Source organism: Alosa sapidissima, chromosome 6 (assembly GCF_018492685.1).
Source record: "Alosa sapidissima isolate fAloSap1 chromosome 6, fAloSap1.pri, whole genome shotgun sequence".
NCBI classification, from domain to species: domain Eukaryota; kingdom Metazoa; phylum Chordata; class Actinopteri; order Clupeiformes; family Clupeidae; genus Alosa; species Alosa sapidissima.
In genome coordinates, this window is record NC_055962.1 from 5,223,409 (window position 1) to 5,240,818 (window position 17,410).

Here is a 17,410-nt window from a genome sequence, read left to right on the forward strand (position 1 = left end):
TCTCTATCTCTCTCCCTCTCCCCCTCTCTCACCCTCCTCCCTCTCTCCTCTTGATGAGTGGGCCCTGAGACGGAGTCCTGGCCTGGGGCTGGTGGGAGAGCTGAGGTGCAGCTGGTCCGGTGCTGCTGTGGTCCACCCCCCACCCCCCCTTAGCGCGCGGCTCTGCTCCGCTCCGCTCTGGTGTGGGCCACAGAGAGGCCGAAGACTCGGGCTGATTGTGCTTCACAGCTAAATAAACATTCAGAGAGGAAAAGAGGGGGGAAATTGAAGAGGCTCACTCTCTGCTGCAGCCTAGGAATGGAAGGAGCACAGGCTGACTCACTGACATACACACACCACATACGCAGACTTTGAAAACATACTTACAGTTTACAAAGGGGGAAAAAATGCTGCCCTTTCCAGCCTTTAAATGGGATACTCTGAACACACACACACACACACACACACACACACAATTGAAATTGATTGTGGTGTGTGTGGTGATTTGGTCTGGTGGTGTGGTAGTAGTACAATAGTACTCTGAACACACACACACACACACACACACACACACACACACACACACACACACACACACACACACACACAATTGAAATTAATTGTAGTGTGTGTAATGACTGATTTGGTGTGGTTGGTGTTTGTAGTACAATGGCACTCTGAACACACACGCACACTTGATTGTCGTGTGTGTGGTGATTTGGTCTGGTGGTGTGGTTGTAGTACAATGGCACTCTGAACAAACACACACACACTTGATTGTTGTGTGTGTGGTGATTTGGTCTGGTGGTGTGGTAGTAGTACAATAGTACTCTGAACACACACACACACACACACACACACACACACACAATTGAAATTAATTGTAGTGTGTGTAATGACTGATTTGGTGTGGTTGGTGTTTGTAGTACAATGGCACTCTGAACACACACGCACACTTGATTGTCGTGTGTGTGGTGATTTGGTCTGGTGGTGTGGTTGTAGTACAATGGCACTCTGAACAAACACACACACACTTGATTGTCGTGTGTGTGGTGATTTGGTCTGGTGGTGTGGTTGTAGTACAATGGCACTCTGAACACACACACACACACACACACACACACTGGATTGTCGTGTGTGTGGTGGTGTGGTTGTAGGGTTAGTTGTGCCGTGGAGGCAGCAGCACTAGTGTTGTGTTTGGCATCAGCTCTGTCTGTTGTCTGGCCTGCTCCACACCAGTGGGCAATAAACCTCCACTGCCAACATGGAAACACTGACGCTAAAGGGCTACACACGCACGCATGCACGTTCACACGCGCACGCAAACACACTCAAACACACACACACACACACACACACACACACACACACACACACACACACACACACACAATAACAAAAATCACATGTTCTTTTTAGCTAGCACCAACACACACTCATCTGTCTCCATAATCTCACACGCACGCCCTCACACATACAGGCATGCGCTCCTACAGAAGATTTTTTATTTGTTTATGTGAGGTTTTAGTTTCGAAGCAATGTTGAGTGTGAGCTGTAGTCAAAAGTCTGGAGGCGCCAACTTATGCAAAAATAGCCAGCACCTGGACTGGTGCGATGGGGTCTAACACAAAGCCAATACTATCCCAGTTGTGAGTGATTTTCATACGTAAAGCAAGTCATTTGATTTTACTACTTCCTGACATTTTATGGAGTCAGTCCAACCTGCAGACGATGAGGATTGTGTTATTTGACATAAAAAATAATAATAAAAAGGCAGGTAGCTTTTCAGCAGTATAATGCCTTGACTTCTAGATCTATGATATAAATCCAATACTGTCATTTTACTCAAAGTTCTACTGAATACAGTATATCAGCATTGATGTTTTTATCTCCTGCATTTGAAAGTTGTCAGCGCAAAACCTCATCATATCTTGGTTGTTTCAGGAAGTGACAGTGTTATAATTAAACTGTCTGATGTCTGACCTAAAAACAAGTCATGGAGTTATTTTTTTTTTCTCTCGTTCTTGGGTTTTGTGTTGACAGGACAGTGTTTTTCTTCTTCCTGACACCTCTGGATTTTGTGACATAGGTTTTGCATCTATCGAGTTGATGTATTCCATCACATTTCCTGCTATGCACTCAGACCCCCGCACTCTTAATCCCTCAGAGATTGAAGAGCACGTATTTTGGTTTGGCTGGAGGCTGTGAATCACTTAAGCAGTATAGTAGTTTTTTTTTTTTTATTATTATTGTTGTTGTTCGGGAGGGAGGGAGACGCATCTTACAGATTGGTGTCACCCCCATCCCCCCATGCACCCCTTCCCCCGGGGGAAATTTCCGGATTATCCCGGCTCTCTCCAGGGCCAGCGCAGCGAGTTGCCGTGTAATTGGCATAGCTCCAGGGCCCAGCCTAGTTCTGGCAGGGCCCTGCCTCTGTCTCTGCATCCCACTCCCCCACCGACCCCCTCTGCTCGTTCCCCCGACTGTGAAGGAGCTTGTTAGAGGAGCCACTGAGCATCGCTACAGTATGGACCCCCACCCACTCCACCACATGTATTTTTGGAACTTGTGTATGACATCAAAAGTAATGTTCTTGGTCTCTCTTTTCCTCTGTTTCCCTCTCTCTAACATGATGGGAGAGAGGCCCTATGAGTGTTTGTGAACGTCTCTCGTGTGCGTGCGTGCGTGTGTGTGTGTGTGTGTGGCTCTTCACAAGGCAAGTAGAACGCTCCATTGACTTGAATGGGCTTTCACAAAGTTCTACGGTAAAATATTTTCATGTAATTACCGCTGCAAACATATAATTACTGCTGTCAATGGCAACGGAGTTTGTGCTTCTACTTCAGGTATTTCATATCACTACGCAAGAACTGGAACATTCAAAAGTGAAAGCAAACGGTTGATCAGCTGTGTTCTAAAGTCCAACGTGTGTTGTTGCGAACTATGTTTCCGGCGTTCTATACATTATCCCTTACGTATGCGCATGGGGGGATGAAACCTTAAGCAAGTAGATATGTCATAAACCTGTACCCACCCAACAGCTGGAGCAAAACTGGAGGGAAGATGCATGAATTTTAAATCAAATAAATAAATGTGAACGCACTGCTGAGGGAAGAGCTAGCTATTTGGAGATGACACTCCTCCCTTGGGCCTGGATCACTGGTGGATATTTTCAGATTTTTCTCTCTCTCCTGTCCTCCTCCCTCTCATTTTTGCACTGGGACTTGAAGCGTAGAAACACTCTGTTAGAGCTGAGGTGTTTGGTGACAACAGATTGATATGCTGAGATTGTCACCAACCGTCATGTTGGCTTTCATGTTTCACTGTCTTACTATCTATAGATTCAGTTTATTCAGTTTTATTTCTATGGCACCATAGTATGTGATTGTTTCAAAGTATTTTTACAGATGCCTGCAGCCATGTGCCTAGTGCCCATCTGTCATCAAGTGATGAATGTTTCACCAAACAATCCTTACCCTACTAAGGCCCCTGAATCCTTACCCTACCCTGTCTGAACAGCACTCTTGTTAAGGAATTCCGATTCTATAGGGAATAAGGAATTCTGATGTTTCCCTCTGTATTTTCAGGTAATTACCAACGGCCACCCAATTATGGAGGTACCCCCAGTGCCAACTACAGTGGCCCCAGCCCTGGCATGGGCAACAGCCTGGGCATGAACGCCAGCAGCCCCATGCACGGGCAGGGCCCAGGACAGCACTGTGGTTCCGTCCCCGCTGGTAGAGGGCCAGGGCAGACCACAGGCGGGCGCCCCTACCCAGGCAGCAACAACGCCAACAACATGGCGCCCACCTCGCCCAGCATACCACAGCCGGCAGGGCCGGGCATGGGTCCGCCCCTGCCGGGGGTCGGTCGGAAACCCCAGGAGCCTGGAGCAGGGGGCATCCAGGGCTCCCCCTCAGTCGGACAGACCAGGTGAGACGATCATATGAAAGGTTATTGCATATGTCCACAGCCACAAAGAGGATTGGTACAGATTTGTTTTTTTGAAGCTGTTTATCTTACTCCTCACTATTGATCATCTTCTCACCCTCACCTTCACACACACCTTAACATCTGATTTGTCCACCTCTACGTGCTGGGCATTTGGGGAAATTATTAGGGACTTGAGCTCAAATAAACAGCCATATTGTTTTTTTTTAGGATGTTATGCAAGGATGTGCTCTTAACCAATTCTTTACCTGACCACAGAGGCTGTTCTGCCCCATCTAGGCCTCCATTTGCCAGATCTCCGGTCTACCCCAGCCTGCCTGGGCCAGGGGGTCGACCCGGGCCCCTCTCATCGCCCCACTCCCACCAACAACATCCCCATCCTCACCTGTCCCATCCACACCCCCACCCCCACCCTCATCCCCACCCCCACCACCCTCACTTCAGCGCCCCCTCCACCCAGCCCCAGACCCAGCAGCCTCCTCCCCTGGGGCCTCAGGCTGAGCAGTACGGGTAGGTGCTGGCAGTGGTTGCTTGCTCCTGGGTCACGCCATTCCTGTGGTACCCAGTCCTGCTCATGGAGGTCTAACCTGCTGTAGAGATGAGCTACAGCCCTACGCTATGGTTACACACATGTCAGCCAAAGAGGCTGAGCGTCTGAAGATTAATGTCAAGTGTGTGTGTGGGGATGCAGTTCAGTTCTCTAGCAGCTTGGACCTCCAGAGTGCCTGGGCAGAGCTGAACCCGGTGAGAGCGACTGTGGGCTGAGCTGGACTTATGCTGATGCTGGCACTCCGTGGTTCCAGCAGGCTTCACTTACCCGCACGCCTAACAGTCGTATATGCTTCAAACACCAGGCAACACTGCGTGCATGTCTGCCTCTAACCTTCATCCTCATCTTCTTTTTCCAGGGCCCTTGCTTGTAGATGTGGGATACTGTTGGGTGGGTGGGGAATAGGGGAGCATGGAAAATAAATCTCTCTACTGAACATCTATTTGAAACATTTCCCCGGCCTCAAAGACTACTCAGCCGTGGAGGTGGAACTGGAATTTTGGCATGGTGTTCCGATTTGCTCCACATGTCTTAATTAGCCTGGGTGTTTTGGCAGTTGCATGAGTATCTTCTCATTGCCACTGGGTATTTTCCTGATTCTTAGACTCAAAGCAAACACACCCGCTCCATACATCAAACTTCAGTGGAACGCTGAGAGAGCAGAGGGGTGAATCCTTGCCAAAGTTATTCTCGTAACCTTTTCCCAGAGTCGATCTATGCCATGAATGAGACGCTTAAATGTCAAAGATGTGCTTCCTCTTCTCGCTTTGCTCTTGTCTTCAGGTTTGCAAGGAGGAGTGCGTAAATCAAAGAACAAACGCTCTTCCTTTCTGTTTTGCGTCTGATTTTAATTTTTTCTTCCAAGGCTTAGTACACTTAAAGGCATTGGACTTCTCTTTCTCTGTAACTGAAATAGCTAACACTGTTGTAGACTGAAGAGAACTCAGTGCATGTTGTTCTGTTCACAACATCTTGGTGTTTATTTTCTCTCCATGGTCTTGGAACCTTATATCAGAAACGTCTCTAATGCCCATGTCTTCCTTTGCTTTGCTTTGCAGGCCAGGTGGCTACCCTGGCATGCCTCCTATGGGCCCAGGGGCCGCCTTCAGTCAGCCGCCAGCCAGCGGCTCCGGTAGGATGACTCCTCAAGGGCCCCCATACAACACCCCGCCGCAAGGTTTGGATCCTTTATAGAGCTAGTATTCCTATAGCACAAGTTTCTATATTTCTTATAGCACGTTAGCACCAAGAAGGCTATGGCTTCATTGGATTCAACATAATTGCCATTGCTGGTTTTGAACACAAAATATGCTCTGCCTTTGGTCATTAAAGTATGCGTGCTTGTGTGTGTGTGTTCTCAGGCCCTATGCCCATGCAAGGTGATGGCCCAGTGTCTGCAAATGCTAAACAGAGGGTGGATCATAAAGAAGTGGGTGTGGTTCCCTCAGAGCCACCCAAACCCAAGGTATGGTCAGAACCTGCCAATTGGAACCTTTTTCATCATCTGTCAATCTCCCTGCTACTGACTTTGCCCTCTCTCTCCCTTTAGCAGTCCTGTAAATAAGCAGTTGGCTGTAGCATGTTGCCTACTAGACCAGCCTTCTAACAGCAAGCCTGACGGCTCATGGACCGTAGCAAAACACCGGCTCACCCTTTCTTTCTTACCATGCTCTGAGTTTCCTAATGCCACTGTTGTTACTTGCTTCAGTATGCTGGACTTCAAGACACACTTCCCACAGATCTCATCAATTGCGCTCCCCTCGGAGCCTGTCCAAGCAGGCCATGCAGCTGAGAGTGCAGTCGGACAATTGTTTTGTCTTGTTTAGCTTGAATCAGATAAGCTGATTTCACGGATCCCTCCAAAGGGTCCTGTGCAAAGTTCAAAGTACAGCAGACTGCCTCAGCAGTATATTTTCTCATGAGCTGAGCGTGGAGACATGATGAGTTGAGCAGTTGAGATGTTATGTGTCAATTTTCTGAGAGGTCGTACCCCTCTCCTCTCAGCAAGTGATTCCTTAGCTCTCCGCTGCAGACTTGTCTTGTGTCTCTGTGTCTTTGATTGGTGTGAACAACACTAGATACAACCCCATACTGAAATAACCTTTGTTCCTCTGAGGCTTGTTATCCTTTGCAGTGCTGCAAACTAACACTTTTTGTTTTTGTTTATGGTATCGTTTTGTTTAGTCTCTTTGTTGTTGTTGTGTCTCCTTTTGATATCTATGCACCCCCTTAGTTAAAAAATATGTCTGGTTTCATCCTTACTCTGCTAGGTGGTTAGCAAAAGACTGTCACCCCCCCCCCCCATCTCCTATTCTACCCTCTCTCTTCTATTCTTCCTCTCTCACTGGGGTTTCTCTTCATTACTGCAGACACGGGAAAACAGACCAACATCATAGACTAGTGACAATTCACACATCAGGGGAAAAATGCCTTTTTTTCATTGGATCTGAATGATCCCTTCTTAAACTCACTTTTCCCTTCCCTGATTTATTTCCTGCCGCTGTCATGGCAACTGCAGTTACATTAGTAGAACCCTTTTTGCCCCCCCCCCCCCCCCCCATGTCGAAAGGTTTTGACTGTGAGCAAGAGTTCGAGGAACGCTATTATCGTCTGCTCTTGCAGAGCCCCCCTGCCTACTGTACCGCCTGACTTTGTGCCAGTGTGTAACTGCATGCTACCAACCAGTTCCGCTTGCCCTAACAGCTACTCCTATGGCTAGGCAGTGTTTTATCGCCGCTAATGCACTCAGTCCTCACACATGTGTATGCATATTGTGGAGAATGCTGGTTTCTGAATAGGGGTGGGACAAAAAATAGGTATACGGCAGTAGAACGTACAAGTTCTTTTTTTGCTATATGTTATGGATACGCTGGCGCTAGTTATATTTTTACAAAAATATGAAATTCTACAATTCATATTCTAAACAGACTCATTTGCCAATCTGACTCTCCAGTCACTACTTGTATTCTCATGGTTGTGCTTATCAAATGAATGTAGGTACTCGGTGAATGAATACTAGGGATGCACTGATATATCGGCCAACATCGGCTATCGGCAAATTTATCTGACATTTACCGATGGCAGTGGCTGATATTTATCTGTTATGTTGCGTCAATTCTGCACTAGGTAAATGTTGTGCTATGAAATGCCCGAAATAGTATTTTTTTTTTTATGAATATTTTTCTTCCCACTCTACTAAAGGATATAATTAACAACAAAAACAACAAACAAAGGAAGAAAAAGATATCGGCATTTCTTCCTCTTCATTTACACAGATATCTTGATGTATTGTAGATCAATCTTATGCAATGTATTGAGTATTGCTGAGTTGCTGTATCGTGATATTATCATTATCGTGGGCAAAGTGTCGTGACCGTATCGATTCTTGAGTTACTCAGCGATTCCCACCCCTATTTCTGAAAGTAGGCAAGTCGCTTGAAAGAGGCCACATTTGTGAGCGCTCATTTCAGCTTAAATCTGCTGCTGCTGAGAGCGCATTAGCCAGTACAGTAAGGTGGTGTTTCTGCTGAGTATGTGTCCTTCACACTCCGCAGGGCCCTGATCTTCCCCAAACTGGAGGGCCCAGGTTTTGCAACACGTGTATGTGTGTGTGTATTTGAGTGCATTTGTTTGTGAGTATGTGGGAGGGAAAGCCAGGGAGCGAGTGTGTGCACTTATGTGTGTCAGGATAAAAGAATAAAGGATTAAGCCATCTCTCACCATGTGGCCCCGCGTGTGTGTGTGTGTGTGTGTGTGTGTGTGTGTGTGCGTGCGACGTATGTATCTATGTATGTATGTGTGTATGTGTGCGTGCTTGTCCTCTCTATTCTCTGTCACAGGACAGCTACAGCTCTCAGTGTGTGTCCCAGCCCCCCACCCCCTCCCCTCTGTCCCCCAGTCCTGCTAGTCTGTCCTCCTATCACGGCGAGGATAGTGATAGCATTAGCAGCCCTGCCTGGCCAAAGACCCCCACCAGCCCTGTAAGTGCCACACGCACTGTTCTCCATTCTTCTTTTTTTCTGTGTTCATGTTCTTTTGGTTCCTCTCAGAGTTTGATTTATTTTTCTTTTTGTTATTCTTGTTTTTGCCTCTTTTTTTATTGATTAACATGTTGTTCACAGTCAAGTTGGATGTTGTGGACTTTTCATTTGAGACTTTCTCATTAAGACACAAATAGGATTGGATGGAGAGAGGCTGCTCTACACATTCACCCACCTCTAACCACCCTCCAGCTGTCTAATTTGCCAATTCTCCTTCCACCACAGAGGGCTGTGGCTTTGACAGTCATTCTTCATTGCATCCCATTCTGAACTCATATTATTGCAATTGGATATCTAACACCTCCTCTCTGGCAGACATCTGTGGGTTTAGGCCATAACACAGCAGATCCTGTCTGAGCATTGGGTGGTAGTTTCTCACACTTACAATTACAGTTGCTCACAATGTAAAGCAGTTCTTATTTCCAATTTTTGTTCAGTTTTGTATGCTGACGACTTGTTGTTTTAATGAGAAAGTACTCCGCAGTAGCTCAGTAGACTGTAGGCAGGTGCCCCCTGTAGAATTTGTGTATTGGTGTAGTAGTTTCTCTCTGTCTGTCTTTTTGTTTCTCTCCCCATACATGTACAGTAGTCATAGTGTACCCATGTGAAAAATGCACTTTTCCCTGTGCTGATGCAGCTTGATTGGGTATTCAGTTTGTTCTGCCTGGGTAAGCATGATTGGGATCCACTGGATTGGAGGGGGATTAAGTGAACCTAAGGCAGGGGCTCTTCCTTGAGTCCCTGTTGGCCTCAAAGTGCTTGATGAGCCTCCCTCTAGTGTTTTCACATCCCGGAGAGGGGAACAGAACAACATAGCCCAGCCAACTAGAACTGGTACCCCCCCCCACCCCCCCACCAGTCTCAGATGGATGCCTGCATGGGAACCACAACACTCCATGCAGGCCTCACACCCCAAACACTGGCAGGAACTCCTGAAGCTGCACAGATTGCCATGAATATGATCAGGCCAAATGGAGAAGCATGCCTCCCCAGTGCTGAGCTGGAGCAGTAGCAGAGCACTAATGATGACTGTAGGGAGAGTGCTAGCCAAGGCTGGTCCCCGAACAGCATTTAGGAGCAGCTTCTCCTTTGAGTCTTGATTATTGTGTATGTGTGTGTGGTAGCAAATGTTATTGTTCTTTGTTGAGAAACTCACAAAGTGATTTTCTCCCCTTCTACCACTCTACCTCTTCCCCACTTCTTTATATCCCTTGCTTTCTCCCTTTATTTCCACCCTCCTACACTCATATGGAATGCTCCCCTTCATTCCTCTATTTTTCATTCTTCCACTCACAAACACATCTTCTCTCATTCTCCTCTTTTACTCTATTCCTCACTTTCTTTCCCCTTGCCTTCTTTTCTATTCTTTCTTTTCTTTCTTGCTTTCCTCTTTCCTACTTGCAATCTTTTCCCTCTTTTTCTTTATCTCCCTCTCTCTCTATCTCTCTCTCTCTCTCTCTCTCTCTCTCTCTCTCTCTCTCTCTCTCAATATCTTCCATTCCCGATGCAGAAGCACAGTTCGGCCACCATGACCAATGAGAAGATCACTCGCCTGTACGAGATGGGCGCGGAGCCAGAGAGGCGGGCCTGGGTGGACCGCTACCTGTCCTTCATGGAGGAGAGGGGCACGCCGGTGCCCAACCTGCCCGCTGTCGGCAAGAAGGCTCTGGATCTGTTCCACTTGTACGTGTGCGTGCGTGAGATCGGAGGCCTGGCTATGGTGAGTGGACAAGCGTGAGAGTCGGATGGTAGACCAGTAGCAGCACACGGCAGGTACAGCACTGGCATTGCCAAGTTTGATATCCCAGTGTTCCTGGGTTATGTTATGAAGTCGCAACATTCAAGGGTCAGAGAGTTCTAATATGGTGGTGGAGTTTGAAGAGGAGAGACCAAACGTGTGTAGGAGTTGTTGGGAAGTAGAGTGGGAGCGCGAGGAAGTGAGGATGGAACTCTTGAGGATGGAACATTTACAGAGCTCTAATTTGTATCAAAGAAACTACAGGAACAGGAGAAATCTGCAGAGCGAGATGGTGGAAAAATATGCAACAGGAGTAAAAAAATCTGTAGTGGAACAGGCTCCAGGTGTCCCTCCCTCTAATTGTCCATCTTTCTGTCCTGCTGCTTCTAACCCTCTCAGGTGAACAAGAACAAGAAGTGGCGGGAGCTGTCCACCCGCCTCAACGTGGGCACGTCCAGCAGCTCGGCCTCGTCCCTGAAGAAGCAGTACATCCAGTACCTTTTTGCCTACGAGTGCAAGGTGGAGCGCGGGGAGGAGCCCCCGCCAGAACCGCAGCAGCAGCCGCCACAGGCGCGGATCCAGCCTCCGTCACCTGGTGAGGGAGGACAATTGTTACTACCCAGTGCTTGGAAGGGTTGGAAATGGACTGCTGTCATCCGTTCAAGCAATTGTAAATCATGTAAAACACACCATGGCGGCACTGTACTGACATTAAGTTGGATTTGACGTCCCAATGAACCCGTGTTTCTGGGTAATGTTCTAATGTCACCATATTCAAGGGTTAGACAGTTGTAATGTGTTGAAGGAATTGAAGAAAACTATTAGAAACAAAAGAGTTGAGAGACTTGCTGTGCTGTGAGTCTGTGTTGAAAGGGGCTTATTATGATCCAATACTGTGAATAGTGTAGTAGAAGAATGAACACTCATCTAGTCCAAGTTGCTGTACCGTACTCAACTGCATGCTGTAGAACAGCTGTGGTTTTGGTCTGCACTCACCTGGATTCCAAAGTCCTGTTATTCATCTGTTCTCTCCCTCCTCCCTCTCTTGCTCTCCTACTCCCTCACCGTCTCGGCACTTGACACCACTCAGCGAGCTATAAATATCTGACAGGTGATTGTGATATGCTGGGAGAGGGAGGGAGGAGGGGAGGGGGGGGCGGTAGCTGCCAAGCGGCCAGCTGAGGGAATCCCCCTCCCCCATCTGGACTAATGGCTGTTGATGTCAGAGTGGGGGGGGGGGGGGGGGGGGGGGCGGCTGTCAGGCAGCGGAGGGGGAATCCCTGGGAGAGGATTAATGGGGGAGGAGTGTGAGGGATATAAACAAAAGTGACCTCCTACTGACCCCCTTTTGCCCGACCAGTGAGGCAGCAACTTTTTTTCTATTCTCTTTACACTCTCTCTCTCCCTCTCCCTCCCTCCCTCTCTCTCTCTCCCCCTCCCTCCCTCCCTCTCTCTCTCTCTCTCTCTCTCTCTCTCTCTCTCTCTCTCTCTCTCCCCCTCCCTCGCTCTCTCTCTCTCTCTCCCCCCCCCCTCCCTCCCTCCCTCCCTCGCTCTCTCTCTCTCTCTCTCTCTCTCTGAATATGGTAGTGAGGTTATTTGAGTTCACTATGGCTGGAAGTGTGAGAGCAGTGGGGCAGTGTAACACACACACACACACACACACACACACACATTGAGCTGAAATATAATAGAGGCTGGCAGGAGATCAAGAAGTAGTGTCAATGAATGAACAGTAGTTCTCTCTCTGCCATTTCCCTCCAGAATACAATCACTAGCACACTTAAGATAGAGTACATCTACACATTTCACTCACCAGCATCCATTTAATCTAATCCATTTTTATTTTTATCATAACAATACTAACCAAGTATTTATGCCCTTTGTCTTAGATAGATAGATAGATAGATACTTTATTGATCCCCAGGGGAAATTCAAGGTCTTGAACATTTTTATCATTGATGGACTCTAATACAATATTCATCATCACCTGATGTAACGTCCATGGTGCTATTAAGTTATCTGGACCTTTTGTGGGCTAATTTGGTTTGGAAGAACTGTGTTCAAATCCACTGAAAAACGCCTTCAGCTTACTGTGAGACAGCCTTGGCTCTAGGTTGTTCTGTAACATTTCTCTGTTACAGTACTCTAATGTTTTTTTAAACTGTCCTAAAATTGTGAGAATTGTTCTAAAACTTACTGTTTACCATGTTGTTAGTCGCTTTGGTTAAAAAGCATCAGCCAAATGTAATGTAATGTAAATGTAATGTAACATAACAGAGTATTATTCACTGTGAGAAAGCTTCGACTCTTGGTTGTTCTCTAACATATTACTGAATATTATTTCACTGTGCGAAAGCTCGGACTCTAGCATTGTTACATGTCTCTTCATCTCTTCTTCCTTGTCCTCCCTCGCCCATCCCCCTCTCCTCTTCTCAGCCAACTCTGGCTCCCTGCAGGGCCCACAGACCCCCCAGTCTACAGGCAGCAACTCCATGACTGAGACCCTGGGCGACCTGAAGCCCCCCAGCCGAGCCACCACGCCTCACGGCCCCATGACCCCACAGCAAGGCAGCAGGTGGGTGCCTGTTCCTCTCCCTCTGCACCTGACGTACTGTATGACCTGACATATGCTTGGTCTCTGAGCGCAAGTGGTGCTGGAACGGCAACTTTGGCCTGAGTGGATACTGATATGTCACTGTCCGAATTCATAATTTAATAACCTTTAATACTGCTAATTGAAATTTTCAGCTCTCAGCTTTCAAAATTAGCATGCCAAATGATCATATATGATGTTAAAAGCCAAATATTAGTGTAAAGCTACATGCCGCCTCCTTGTCCACATTTATGCACTGACTCACATAATTCCACAGTTGTTTAGGCCAGGAGCAGATATGCCTCAAATGTTGCGATTCAGTCTACTCTTCAGTTTCAGCCCACAGAGCAAAACATACAATCACTGTCTATACCTATGCTAGTGTTCTGTGTATGTTGTATGTGCCTATGTGTGTGTGTCGAAGATGTGGTACAAAAAGGTGAAATATCAGTTTAATCTCTGAGAAAAAACGTAGCACAAAATGTGTTCCTATGTCATTTCCTAAACATTTGTAAGAAGTGGTGGCAGGAGTCCGTAGTCTGTCAGCTCTGTGAGGAAGCACCCACGCCTACTTATCTGACCCCTGTAATGTGTGCTGCAGGACTGGAGGCGTGAGCGTGCAGGACCCTTTCTCAGAGGGCAGTGATCCGGCCTTCCAGAAGCGCGGCTCTGTGCCCCCTGGCGCCCCCTACCAGCAGGGGGCAGGCACTGACGCCGCCATGAGAATGGGCTTCGATACCAACAAGGACCCGTACGGCGGCCCCAGGAAAGGTCAGTAGGGCATGGAAATTGCTTCTGAACCCAGGTCATAGTGGTCTTGTATCAGAGATAAGGAGCACATCCCTGTTAGAAGTCTTTGTCACTTATGGTTTTCACATATTTATTGACCTACGCTGGCTGACCCATACTCCAGACCCTGGCTACATAATCCGTGTGGAGGACTCTCATATCTGGTTTATGTTTTAGGATAGCCCTTTAACTAATGGTCATTATCTCCTGTTGAAACACAAAGTTTGTGCTTCATTGCAACTGGTCTCCCAGGAATTGAAACAACTAGGGTGTTTGTGTTCTCTTTTTGAATAAATAGGCCTTTGAGGCTTTTTGTGTTTTGTAGCCTAAAGGCATTTGTCAAACAAGCCCAGATATTGTGTGCCACAGATACAAAAGTATGGAAATTTGATTGCTAGTTGGATAACACATAATTCAAAAAGCAATAGTAGACCATGGTGACAAGCATGCTTTAGGTGTTCCGTTTGGTTGGTGCTATACAAACGTGTCTTTTGAGCAAAAGTGTCTGTTTTAAAGTATGACAAGAGCGCCCTCTATAGTTGGCACCATGTTACATCATCTGATATGGATGTTCTGAGAAATATTATCAGAAAAGTGTGCAAACCACTCAGTCTGCCTCCATACTTAACTTCACCTAACATATAAAACTATCCTTAATGGGTGGATATTGACTGACTATGTATATGAATTGTTCTTAGCTATCTGGGAAGATGTATAGAATCTTGATATTTAACTATTGGCATCTCATTGATGTACATCATCAGAATCCCTACATTCAGTCCTAAATATATAACTATCTGTCAGAATGTTTCAGAAACCCATCATCTAGGTTTGACAGCTCTGCCCTCTTGCCCAAGAGTATTTGGCTCACTCCTCTCCTTTGCCCCTTTCCGCCAGGTGGCAGTGAGCCCTTTATGCCAGGCCAGATGCCAGGCAGTGGCATGCAGGAGATGTATCCCCACGGATCAGCAGCAGGGATGGGCATGGGCCCCCGGCCACAGTACCCCTATGGCCCTGGCTTTGACAGGAGGTGAGATGTGTGTCTCACACACACACACACACACACACACACACACACACACACACACATACAGTAGCATCTATTGAAACATTACAACTCAATTCTGTTCATAGCCTAGTGAATTCCCCGTCAACACATGCATTTTTTAATTATTATTATTATTTGTAATTGGCTAAAAAAAAGACCTTATGGGTAAGGTACATGATTGGATAGGTTTGCTGCTCCCTTGTTCTGAGATTATCTTTGTGTGTGATACCATCCGATTTTAAAATCGTAAAAGATTTGAAAATCTTGTAGTTTGAGACCTGCATTAGGCATGTGTTGTTAGTACAGTTAGTACCATCATTAATGATGTGATAGTGAGGACAGATGTGTCATGTTCTTTGATCTACTCCAAAATGTAATAGCTTGGCCTCCACCAAGTTTCTTTAAAGGGCTGTAATAAACAAATCAGAATAGTGCCTATTAGTATGAGCATTGAACAAAGGTTCAATTGATGGCATGAAAAGCTCACTGAATTCTGTGTCCATCAGACCTGATCATGTTATGGGGCCAGATGGAAGCATTGCGCCCCCTGGAGGCCAGAACAACAATGATCCCAACATGTTCCCTGGCAACAGATACCCTGCACATCAGAGGTATAAACACAGCACAGTTTCCGAGACTTCCATCTTTGAATATATTGTGGTATATTTACTTACATTTAAATATATGTACGTTTTAGAATATCTGTTAAAATATGTTATTCTGTTGCTGTTGGCGCCTGGCAAATGAAGAAATGTAAATGGAGAACATGTAATCATGCTTTTCTCCTGTGCTAGGCATGGGCCTGATGGCTATGGGCAGCAGTACCCACATGGCATGCCATACGGACCACATGGAATGTATCCACAGCAGCAGGTCAGCTCACACTCTTCTTACATCTGCCAGGTGGTCCTTGCAAATGTTGCAGCTCTGGTAACATGAATAAGGCTCTAATTTGTGTGTGTGTGTGTGTGAAAGCAGGGCTACAAACGTCCTGGTGAGGGGATGTACGGCCCTCCAGCAAAGCGTCACGATGGAGGCGAAGGCTACAATATGCAGTATGGCGGCCAGCAGCCCGAGATGTACGGCCAGTACGGTGCGGGCTACATGGGGCCGGAGAGGCGCGCGATGCAGGGCCAGTACCCGCCGTACCCCTACGCCCGCCAGGGCCCCCCGCAGCATGCCATGATGAGCGGCGGTGCCCCCTCGGCAGCCTCGGGCCCCGCCGCAGGCCCCCAGGGCAACATGTGGCACCCCAGGACTGAGATGGGCTATCCCTACCCGGGCCGCCAGGGCCAGGGACCGCCATTCACGGGCATGGGTCGTGCAGGGGAGGACGTGGACGGACGAGGACCCGGTCAGGATGGCGTGTGGCCTGGGCATCCCAGCCAACGGCAGTCCCCTTACCCGCAGCCTTCCTCCTCCTCCTCCTCCTCCTCCTCCGCTGTGTCCTCCGCAGGGCCCATGCCTGTCATGACCAACCGGCAGCCCCCGTCCTCCTTCCAGTCCCCGCCCACCATGCCCAATCACATCTCCCGCGCACCGAGTCCGGCTCCGTTCCCCCGGCCCATGGCCAGCGGCTCCATGTCCCCGAACAAGGCCCACTTCATGGCCTCCATGAAGATGCAGAAGCCCGGGATGCCCTCGCCCATGCCGGGCTCCCAGAGCGGGGGCATGCCAAGCCAGGCGATGCCCCCCATCCACCGGGAGATCAGCTTTCCCCCAGGCTCAGTGGAGGCCACCCAGCCCATGCTGAAACCAAGACGCAGGATTACAGCAAAGGATATTGGTAGGAACCTCTTGCTGTGCTGCTTTGTGTTCAGAACAATGTTTACATGATTCACAGTTTTGCACAAAAAATGCCTTTAAAGGGGTAAAAAATAACCTTATAGATCTTAGTAAGGTGTTGGGGCTCCTAATATTGTATTCTTAGTACCTGGAATTCTACTGTAGTGTGGAGTGCTATTCTTCTGAAAGATATTACATATTCCGACCCTATTTACTGTCTTGTCCATACATCTAAATGATAATGTCACTGTTCCAATTGAAACACTAGCCGATTGAGCAATCTTTGTGACAAAGCCCCTGCTCTCCGTGCCCCAACAATGCACCCTCATTCAAAGGCACTTGGATCTTGTCCACTTGCCGTCTAAATCCAGATCATCAACAGCTGTGCTTTTTTTAATATATATATACATGCCATAGAGCACATATCGCATGTTAAAAAGTTTTTCCTTTTAGGTGGGCTGTGCTGCAAATGCCGCCCATTTTTCATTCACTCTTATATCCAGATATATTGCCTTTATTAAAGTCAACTACAAGAGGCAGCACCTATGTGGGGAACAAGTAGTATTGGCATATGAGGAAACTTTATTATGCAGTAAATCAGCAGTTTTGGTGAGTACTGACCTATAAGACCTTGGCCCTGGTTTCTGTAGGTACTCCGGAGGCATGGCGTGTGATGATGTCCTTGAAATCTGGACTGCTGGCCGAAAGCACCTGGGCTCTGGACACCATCAACATCCTACTGTACGACGACAACACTGTGGGCTCCTTCACCCTCACCCAGGTGAGATAGATCCACACATCTAGGGACAGTTACAACACTTATAACTAGCAGTATTTCAATCCTAGCTTGACTAGGATACAGTAATCGGAATCTCAGAATGTTCTATAGTAACATTCATGTTTCCTTAAGTAATGACCTAGTGTTTCCTCCCTCTAG

General features: G+C 47.4%; 1 protein-coding gene across 5 annotated transcripts in view; it reads left to right on the plus strand.

Annotated features, from left to right (window-relative positions):
- arid1b (AT rich interactive domain 1B (SWI1-like)) overlaps positions 1-17,410 on the plus strand; it is a 72,697-nt gene that overhangs the window by 52,095 nt on the left and 3,192 nt on the right. For 2 of the 5 annotated variants that reach the window (XM_042096092.1, XM_042096094.1), the window contains exons 8-21: positions 3,567-3,912; positions 4,189-4,440; positions 5,539-5,657; positions 5,842-5,945; positions 8,320-8,460; positions 10,031-10,240; positions 10,658-10,853; positions 12,695-12,833; positions 13,453-13,622; positions 14,538-14,670; positions 15,195-15,299; positions 15,483-15,561; positions 15,667-16,474; positions 17,124-17,254. In XM_042096092.1, coding sequence (XP_041952026.1) covers positions 3,567-3,912; positions 4,189-4,440; positions 5,539-5,657; positions 5,842-5,945; positions 8,320-8,460; positions 10,031-10,240; positions 10,658-10,853; positions 12,695-12,833; positions 13,453-13,622; positions 14,538-14,670; positions 15,195-15,299; positions 15,483-15,561; positions 15,667-16,474; positions 17,124-17,254 — 2,933 coding nt within the window. The remainder of the gene's footprint in view (positions 1-3,566; positions 3,913-4,188; positions 4,441-5,538; positions 5,658-5,841; positions 5,946-8,319; positions 8,461-10,030; positions 10,241-10,657; positions 10,854-12,694; positions 12,834-13,452; positions 13,623-14,537; positions 14,671-15,194; positions 15,300-15,482; positions 15,562-15,666; positions 16,475-17,123; positions 17,255-17,410) is intronic. The other 3 variants (XM_042096090.1, XM_042096091.1, XM_042096093.1) reach the window with 3 other exon arrangements.